The sequence below is a fragment of the Staurois parvus genome, unplaced genomic scaffold, assembly GCF_062004578.1.
Source record: "Staurois parvus isolate SC_StPar_1 unplaced genomic scaffold, SC_StPar_1.0 ptg000298l, whole genome shotgun sequence".
NCBI lineage: Eukaryota > Metazoa > Chordata > Amphibia > Anura > Ranidae > Staurois > Staurois parvus.
In genome coordinates this window covers 2,086,645-2,096,522 of record NW_028318094.1, presented here as the reverse complement: position 1 = coordinate 2,096,522, position 9,878 = coordinate 2,086,645, and the positions used below count along the sequence as shown (strand labels likewise).

At 41.4% G+C, this 9,878-nt stretch overlaps 1 protein-coding gene across 2 annotated transcripts in view; it reads right to left on the bottom strand.

Moving 5' to 3' along the window:
• Positions 1–295: 295 nt before the first annotated feature.
• G3BP1 (G3BP stress granule assembly factor 1) overlaps positions 296–9,878 on the bottom strand; it is a 75,965-nt gene continuing 66,382 nt past the window's right edge. For both annotated transcript variants that reach the window (XM_089682802.1, XM_089682803.1), the window contains exons 5-12: positions 9,767–9,857; positions 9,033–9,126; positions 8,170–8,383; positions 7,984–8,085; positions 4,206–4,317; positions 3,910–4,035; positions 1,564–1,673; positions 296–1,390 (exon numbers count right to left, since the gene is read on the bottom strand). In XM_089682802.1, coding sequence (XP_089538928.1) covers positions 1,181–1,390; positions 1,564–1,673; positions 3,910–4,035; positions 4,206–4,317; positions 7,984–8,085; positions 8,170–8,383; positions 9,033–9,126; positions 9,767–9,857 — 1,059 coding nt within the window. In that variant the 3' untranslated portion in view covers positions 296–1,180. The remainder of the gene's footprint in view (positions 1,391–1,563; positions 1,674–3,909; positions 4,036–4,205; positions 4,318–7,983; positions 8,086–8,169; positions 8,384–9,032; positions 9,127–9,766; positions 9,858–9,878) is intronic.

Here is a 9,878-nt window from a genome sequence, read left to right as displayed (position 1 = left end):
CTCCACTCTGTCAACCTTCACTCACACTAAAGGTTTCAGATTTCCATTCATAGTCACTATGAAAATACTGAAATCTCTAGTGATGTGGCAACAGAATCTAATCACTTCAAAAACACCAGTATTTTTCTATCCACAAGTAGCATTGACAACCCCCAAAACAAGAGATGGAAGGGAAGATTGTAGCATTGGTTTCTAATTACAGTGTCCAACCTAATGAGCCCTTTAAAATAAACTGTTAAAAGAAAAAAAAAAAAAAAATCTCATTAGACAGTACAGTACCTGAAAGAAAAACATCAATTTTTTATGCATTTTATTTTTATAACTTGCCGAGACTGGAATGAGATAAATAGAAGGCACAACGATTTTGCTTTCTTTTTTGAAGTTTTTGTTTTTTACAAATACGAACTAAAAACCATGAGGAAAAAAAAATTCCCTATCAAAAAAATATTTTCACAAATTCAATGAGTTTTAAAGTCAAGTAGCTAGACATTTAAAACCTATCCCAAAATCCAAAATTTGAGTGGTAAAACAGTAGTTTTCATAATTTTCCATAATTCCTTGTTGGTGTTGTATAAAAAAAGTGAGTACAGAAATTCCAATGAACACCTTTTATTATTATTTTTGCAGTAAATCAGATGGAGATTGTAAGCAGCTGTTCTAAGCCACCCGGGTCTTCATCACTACTCACAGCTTCAATGGATATATACTACAGAGACCAGAATACTGTGCCAAGGACTAGCCTTTTCCCTCAAGTAGGGCTTTGAGTAGAGTGCCAAAACAAGTTTGATAAGTCAGAAACAGAGCCTATACCAGCATTCCCAATCAAACTTCTGGATTTGCTTAAATTCAGGAAATGTTCCATTGTGTTTTACTCCTGAAAACAGGTTTTGTTTTGCTTGATTTAAATCCTTCCCCCCCACCTAAAAGACATTGTCCAACAAATGCTGGATTCTGGGAAGAGGATCAAGAAGAAAAAAAATCCATAAAATCGCAACACAAACAAAAGGGTTGGGATGGGACAGGTGAAGTGTAGCAGTCCATCACATTGGGACAATATGCCAAGACATCCAAGACCCCAAGTTTCAGAAGGCTGCAGGACAGAAGAGGGCAATTTGCCTTTTGATGTTAGATGCCACTCAAAAAACACACGAGAAAAAAAAAACAAAACAAAAACCAAAAATCACTGGCGTGGACCTTGAATGCCTCTTCCAGCCCCAAAACCAGGCTTTTGTGACATTGCACCACGTGGCGGACCTCTCAGACCCCCTCCCAGACCTCCACGTGGTCCTCCAGGGCCACGGGGCCTGTCACCTCGACGGTCACCCTCTCGAGCAGCACGTGTTTTCTTCTCTTCTACGTTTAAACGCACATCTGCACGGAACATGATGGGCTAAAGAAAAGAATAAAAAAAAAAAAAAAAAACCATGAAATTAATCCATAATTTAGAAGACACTAGTATAACTAAATGCACTTTGCTGTGAAGACTATATTTTGCACCAAGTGCATAGGGTAGCAAATTTTGAGGGTAGAAAAAAAAACAAAAACCCTACAGCCATGTCTTACCCGACTGCTCAGGATTTTCTGAACAGGCTCTGCATCATCGAATACAACAAAACCAAAGTTCGGAAGCTTTCCACCACTGTTTATACGAAGTTCAACAACGGTGCCATAAGCTGGAAACAAAAGAAAACAAAAATGCAATCAGCCCCGAGAAGAAGAGTTTGAAACCAAAATATTACAACTTTTTATGTGGATCTACAAAGGGGTAACAAGTTATAACCAACTATTGCATTCTGCCCAAAGAATAGATTAGATGAGTGCGCAAATTCCATGGAGCCATCAGCGCATGAGCTGCTTCAGTCAAGGAACTCTATGCCTGGAAACAAAGCTGTTTAATTTGTAATTCAACCTGCAACAGGTCCCAAAAAATCTTGAGGAGTCTATTCTTGTGGATCCAGGTGCTGCTGCCGCCTGATGAATTCTGTCAATTGCTCATGCCTGGGGCATAAATGGCAGAATAGCTGGAACGTACAGTTCTGCTCAGGAAATGATTCTACCCATCACAGTAGCAAGACCTCTGGAAATGCAAGCAACTGCTGTGACGTAGTCCAACTTAACCTGATCAAATAACCCCTCCAGTCTGGGTGTCCAGTGTTGCATGGACAGCCAAATCTCCCAATGTTCCAGGTTTGTCAGGAGACTACAATCATCTGACATCAAATCCCCTGCACCCACAAAGATATCCAGACACCTCTCCAGTCTGGCTGGCATCCATTGCAAAGATCTTCTCCAGGGCTGAGGAAGTCTTTCTTCTGCTCTCTTTTGAAGGATAGCTGAGCCACCACACAAGAGACAACTTGGGCTATCGGTGCCAAGCTAATCAATCTGTCCAAAAACTGTACAGAATTATCCCACAATGACCGAATGATTTATGGGATCTAAAATGGAACTGAGTAAAAAGAGGATTGCGTCAAAATGAGGCTACAATCAGTCCTAGAACTCTCATCAAGAAGTGAAGAGTTGGAGGACTCCTAGATTGAGAGCAATTCTGGAAGGAGCTTTAATGTTTTCCCCCTTGAGACTGGATGCTGTAGTAAATTTGTGTTTAAGGCCATATGCCTAGGACACAGGTATTGAATACATAAGGCCCTAAATGAGTATTATTTGGCACAGCATCCAGCTGCAGTGTATTTCACTCCTAAACCCCTCAGATGCAAAACACACAAGGATTTGATGCACTGGGGATGGATGCACAGGTTGAATTGAGGTGTTAATAGTGCTGGAGAAACTCCTGGGGTTGAATCCCCAAAGTTCAGACCAGAATGCCTTCAACATCTGGTTATAGACCTTCCTTTCCCTCAAAACCTGGGCTTTAATAGCCATTAAAGACAGTAACTAAGAATCAGGAAGGCAAATCCTTGTGACAGAAGAACCTGATCTTGTAGAGCCCACGAGCCATCTGCTAGAAGCCTTACCAGGAAGGCCTAATACAGCTTCCCAGGTCAGTCCAGAGCTGAGCAGCATAAGAATGCCCACCAGCTGGATCCTGTATAGCAGACAAGTTTTTGGGGATGAATGGCACAGATCAAGGTGTACTGATCCCATGGAGCCACCACTTCCGCTAGAGGATCCCTGAACCTGGGGACAAGCCTGCTCAGTTTGTTGTTAAACCTGGAGGTCCACATATGGCATGACCTATCTATAAACAAAAGTACTAAAAAACCTGTGTTTAGGGGCCATTTCCCCAGGACCAGGCACTGCCAGCTAAAAAGTCCATGTCCCAGCAGTAGATAGTTGGCAGGCAAAAAGCTGACAAGGCTGATGTGAAGTTTTGTCCAAGGCAGGATCCAATCTACCATTCTTGGAATGGCAAGACTTATTGGCTCTTCCTTGATTGCTGGAGGCCACTGCTGAGGTGTTGTCCACCTGGATCCAGACTGGTTGACTCGTAAGTAGACCTGTGCAATGCTGTAGAGAAAGCATTTTTTCCAAGATGCCAATTGGAAGATGAGACACCACCAAATGCTGTTCCCTTAACAGGTCGCACGGGTACCCCACAATGGGGATATGCCATAAGAATGCAGCAGGGCTAGAACAGCTGAATAAAAAAAAAAAAAAAAGAAGGCAGAAAAAACGGTTTCTGCCTTAAATTAAAAGTTTTGTTGGGAAAGGCAAACACTTAATTCTAGTATAGGAAACTTATTCTTGGGGAGGGTAGAGTGAAGCATCACATTTATGTATTAATATTGAAAATGGACCATTTGTTCTGAAACATTAATTCAAAAAATTTAAAAAGAAAATGTCTACCAATAACTGGGTTTAACCAGCAAACAAGTCAAAGAATTGTGTTTCAAAACACCTTTCCTACTGACTGAAAAAAAAAAAAAAAAAAAAAAAAAAAAAACTTACTCTGAAAGAACTCCTTAAGCTCACTCCTGTCCACATCGTGTGGTAGATTTCCCACAAACAGTTGATGGCTGTCTGGGTATCTGTTAATGCGCCGTGTCTCCAGCTCTCCTTGTTCACCTTCCCGTACTAAATTAAAAACAACAAAACAAAAAAACACATGCATCACATGTAGAATACCTAAATGCGTTATGGAGGTGGGGGAGACACATGCAGTACATCTCTGAAATGCATGCAGAGTATTGAGGGATAAAATACTGGGGGGGGGGCAATAGTGTCTTATTCAGTAATGCCTTTACCTGGTCTGGGCCCTCCCCGGGGAGGTACTGTCATAGTCCTCTGTTCTCTGACTCTTTGATCTCTCTGTGGTGGTCTCTGTGTTTGATTTTCTGGTTTGGCTTCAGGCCGGGGCTAAAAAAGGAAAACAAAACAAGAAAAAAAAAAAAATTAAATTCCTGTACAATGCAATGGTCTATAGGATCTCTGCTCTTACAGTGACTTAGCTGCTGAATGGACACTCATAACCCAAAAGTAAAGCAAACTGTCCATCTGCCATAAGTGACAATGTCTTGCACAGTTGGGTGTAGATCAAAACTTTAACCACTATACTTCCGCGTTATAGCTGGATAACGGCTACAGCAAGTATTCCAGTTTTGGAAGGGCATCATATAACCTCCTCCCAGATCATGCCCAAAGTGACGCACACCCAAAACGCTGTCTCCTTTGGACACAGCTGAACACATGACATGGTAAAAAGTGGCCTTTTGCCACGTGATTAGCTGTGTCCAATCACAGCTGACCACAATATCATTGCAAACGCAAGTTGAAAAAGTGATACATTTACAGGTGAAACTCGATAAGTTACAGATTATCATTAAATTAGAATATCAAAAAGTTAATTTATTTCAGTAATTAAATTAAAAAAGTGAAACTCGTTCTATAGATTCATTGATCTATTTCAAGCATTTCCTTTTAATTTTGAGGATTATTGCTTACAGCAAGTTAAAGCCCAAAATTCAGTACCTCAGAAAATTAGATTACATAAAACCAAATTAAAAAAAATATATATATTTTTAATACAGAAAGGTTAGCTTACTGGAAAAGTATGTCCATGTACAGCATAATATGCACTATACTCGGTTGGGGCTTTTTGCATGAATTACTGCATCATTGCAATGTGGCATGGAACCGATCAGCCTGTGGCACTGCGGAGGTGTTATGGAAGCCCAGGTTGTTTTGATAGCGGCCTTTAGCTAGTCTGCATTGTTGGGTCTGGTGTTTCTTCCTCCTCTTGACAATACCCCACAGATTCTCTATGGGGTTTAGGTCAGGCGAGTTTGCTGGCCAATCAAGCACAGCGATACCATGATCATCAAACCAGGTATTGGTACTTTTGGCAGTGTGGGCAGGTGCCTAGTCCTGCTGGAAAATTACATCAGCATCTCCATAAAGCTGATCAACAGAGGGAAGCACGAAGAATTTCCTGGTAGAGGGCTGTACTTGCTTTGGACTTGATAAAGCACAGTGGACCAACACCAGTAGATAACATGGCTCCCCAAATCATCACTGACTGGACACTTCCCACTGGACCTCATACAACTTGGATTCTGTGCCTTTCCACTCTTCCTCCAGACTCTGGGAACTTGATTTCCAACTGAAATGCAAAATTTACTTTTATCCGAAAAGAGGACTTTGGACCACTGAGCACAACAGTCCAGTCTTTCTCCTTAGCCCAGGTAAGATGCTTCTGATGTTGTCTCTGGTTCAGGAGTGGCTTGACACAAGGAATGCGACAGTTGTAGCCCATGTCTGACACATCTGTGTGTGGTGGCTCTTGAAGCACTGACACCAGCCATAGTCCATTTCTTGTAATCTCCCCCAAAATTCATGAATGGCCTTTGCTTCACAATGCTCTCAAGGATGTGGTTATCCCTGTTGCTTGTGCACTTTTCTTTAACCACACCTTTTCCTTCCAAACTTTCCATTAATATGCTTGGATACAGCACTCTGAACAGTCAGCTTCTTTAGCAATGACCTTTTGTGACTTACCCTCCATAAAAAGGGAGGAGGTCAATCATTGTCTTCTGGACAGCTGTCAAGTTAGCAGTCTTCCCCCATGATTGCGTAACCTACTGAACCAGACTGAGAAACCATTTAAATGCTCAGGAAACCTTTAAAGGCATTTTGAGTTCGCTTATTAGAGTGTGACACCATGGGGTTTATTTACTAAAGCTGGAGAGTCCAAAATCAGACTCCCTTCTGCATAGAAACCAATCAGCTTCCAGGTTTCATTGCCAAAGCTTCATTAAACAAGCTGAGGTTAGAAGCTGATTGGTTTCTATGCAGAAGGGAGTCTGATTTTGGACTCTCCAGCTTTAGTAAATAAACCCCCATGAGTCTACAATATTGAACTTTCACAATATTCAAATTTTCTGAGATACTGAATATTGGGTTTTTACTAGCTGTAAACCATAATCCTCAAAATTAAAAGAAATGCTTGACATATATCACTCTGTGTGTAAATGAATCTATATAAAATATAGGAGTTTCACTTTTCGAATTGAAGTACTGAAATAAATTAACTTTTTGATGATATTCTAATTTATTGAGATACACCTGTATAGTCACATGCTACTAGGAGGTTTGCTCTGAAAACACCACATGACATAGAAGTACTACACTCTCACTCAACCTTAACCACTTGCCCTCCAGAGGATTTACCCCCTTCCTGACCATGCCATTTTTTTTTTGCTGTTCGGCACTGCACTATTTCTGTTAATAACTGTTAATTGCGCGGTCATGCAGTGCCGCACCCAAATGAAATGTATGTCCTTTTTTTTCACAAGAGCTTTTTGGTCGTAAAAACCCCTGATATTTTTCACTTTTGGTTATAAAAAATATCCAATAAACTCAAAGTTAGTCATAAATTTAGGCTAAAATTTATTCTGCTACATGTCTTTGGTAAAAAGAAAAATTCCAATGCATGTATATTAATTGGTTTGTGTGAAAATTATAGCGTCTACAAACTATATATATATTGGAATCAACACAGCTTTTAATTTCTGACTGCGTGTTACATTTCTTGAGGTGCTAAAATGCCAGGGCAGTACAAACATCCACCCCAAATGGCCCCTTTTTGAAAAGTAGACACCCCAAGGATTTTGCAGAGAGGCATGTTGAGTCCATAGAACATTTAATTTGCCACATTTTTTGAATGACTTTTCTCTAAACAAAAGTTGTTACTTTAATGATATATTGCTTATGCATGCCATGGGTATATGTGGAATAACACCCCAAAACACATTCTCCTACTTATCCGGAGTATGGGGATACAGCATGCGAGACTTTTGCAGCCTAGCTACATACAAGCCCCCAAAATCCAATGTCCACCTCCAGGCTTTCAAAAGGGTTCATTTCCTCATATCACATCCCCACTACCTATCACAGTTTCGGAGGCTCTAAAATGCCAGGATAGTACAACCCCCCCCATGAACTGTCATGAGTTAGTTTTTGACAGCTCAAGACAGTGATCTGTGATTGGCTGGAGCTGGTCACATGGTACAGGGTGCCGTGATTGACCCCATGTATCATGTGACAGCTGTGGGCCAATCACAACTCACTAGGAAGAGGAACACAGCCGATATGAATGAGATTGCTTACATTGTGATCACATAGCGATCACATGATCACTGGGTCCCGTTGACCGGGATCTTCATTCCGTTGTGTCCACTGGACACAGCAGTCGCAAGGGGGGGAGCGCTGTGCGCCCCCCCTATGTTTTTACAGCCAGTGCGACATATGGGTACCTCACTTTGCTATAGCTGCCGCCCTGCATTGCGGGCAGGTGGTCGGGAAGCAGTTAAAGGCCAGAAGCAGGGACAATTGGAGGGTACTGCTGTGGAAGAATCTGCCATTATTCTGAAATGCAACAAAAGCAGGCACCGACTTCCATCTCTACCCCAACAGCTAACAAATACAGATTTTTTTTATTTTTGGGTTAAGACTGCAACTTTCCAGTAAAATTAGGCAACCAATGAGTCTTACTTCAAAACTAAAATGTCACATGTCTAAGTTTACCTGTGACGGTTGAACTTTGACAACGTGGGGAGGGATTCCAGACACTGGGACAGCGCCACTAGGTGGGAGATTTTTGCTTGTCACAGAGGCCCAGGAAAAGGTCTAAAGTGGTTGAGAGAGCCAAGAGTTAAATGACAGTCTTAGGTCCCTATAAAGGCAAGCTAAATCAATAGGAATATCCTTTACCCTGGAGTCTTCCTGTACTGCTGGCGCAGGGTCTGCAGGAAGTGGAGAGGAGCTCTTTTCCAACACCTCTTCCTCTTCTGGAGCTGGTTCCTCAGAGACAGGTTCACACTTTTCTTCCACCACCTCTGGCTCTGGATCCTGCTCAGGTTCAGGCTCAGGATCAGGTTCTGGTTCTGCTATCTGCTCTTCCAGTGGTTCATCCAAGTCATTGTTACTGAAAATAAGATTGGTTGGTATGAAATTCAGTTAAAATTACACAAGTTCATCCATGTAGGACATCGGTTTACAAAACCAAACCTGAAAAACACAAAAAACTAGAGCAAAAATACAATGCATATGGTTCAGTTCACAAACACCAGAATTAGGATTTTTGCTTAAGACACTTTTCAAAACTGACGTTTTACAGCCTAGTCACATTGGGTGCAACTTGGCATGCAACTTGCATGCCTTGCAAAACGTATGCCAAGTCGCACCCTATTGTCCACTATTAGAGCAGTCATATTGGTGCGGTTCCAACTTGGTTGGAGCCGCACCGATTTCTAGTGCATATACTACTTTGGTTGCAATTTGCATAGACATCTGTGTCAGATGTCTTGCAAATCGCAACTGAAATTGGCAGGTCACCGGATTTTTAAAGCATGCGACTTCACTGTAAGGTCGCACAATTTCAATATCGGCTTTTATGTGACCAAGGGCTTAGATTTAAAAAGGACACTCACATGGCTGAAAATAAAGATCCTTATCCTAAAGTAAACTTTGTGAATTGAGCATTGTTATATGTAAATACCTTAAGAGCATTTCTTACAGGGCACACTGTGCATGCATTACAAATTCCATCAAAATAAAGTGGAGAGAGCAGTTACCTGCCAGACTGGTCATAGTATGCACCATCCTCTGTGGCAACTACTTCTGGGGTCTGCTGCCTTTCCTCAGGCTCATCTACTTCCTCATCCGATTCTAGAACAGAAAAAAAAAGGAAGAAGGATAAGAAGGGGCACGTTAAAGTGTTACTAAACCCAGGACCCTGCATTCACTATAGGTGGTCACCCACGGTACACAACATAGGAATGCAATTATTTTAGTAATTATAAACTGCTGAATACCTTTTCTCATCAACAGTTAGAGCAGGCTTGTGACTTCTATCAGTGCTCAGCTGAGCACTGGTTAAAGCTTTCTAGGATGAGTTTTCATTCTGCTCTAGGAGGGTGCAGGACTCCTGACCTCTGTCTGGACAGTGCTGATTGGACCTGTGCTGGTCACATGCACTCTCCCAAGAAATAAAAACAAATCTCTCCAGCCACAAACACCAAATTGAGCATGTGCAGAGTGACTCTAAACCTATGTTCTATCAGGAGATATTTTAGGGGACACTGGAAGAAGGGGAGGATCAGAGAAGACAGGATCAAACATCCTTTTTACACAATCTGGAGAATTAACCCCTTAGGTTCCACAGTGAGTATAACAAGCATGCTTTACTGCATATACAGACCGATTTTACTGTTGTGGGTTTAGGAACACTTTAAAATACATACTCAACTATAAATGTCATAGTATTATTGACAAGTAATGTCATAGGGGGAATTTATAAACGACATACCTTCTGGAGGTTCTGTATCGGAGTCACCAAAAACTTCATCTTGGTAACGGAATATGTCATTGTGGACATAAAATTTGTTTGCCACAGAACCCTAAAAAGGGTGGAAAAAAAA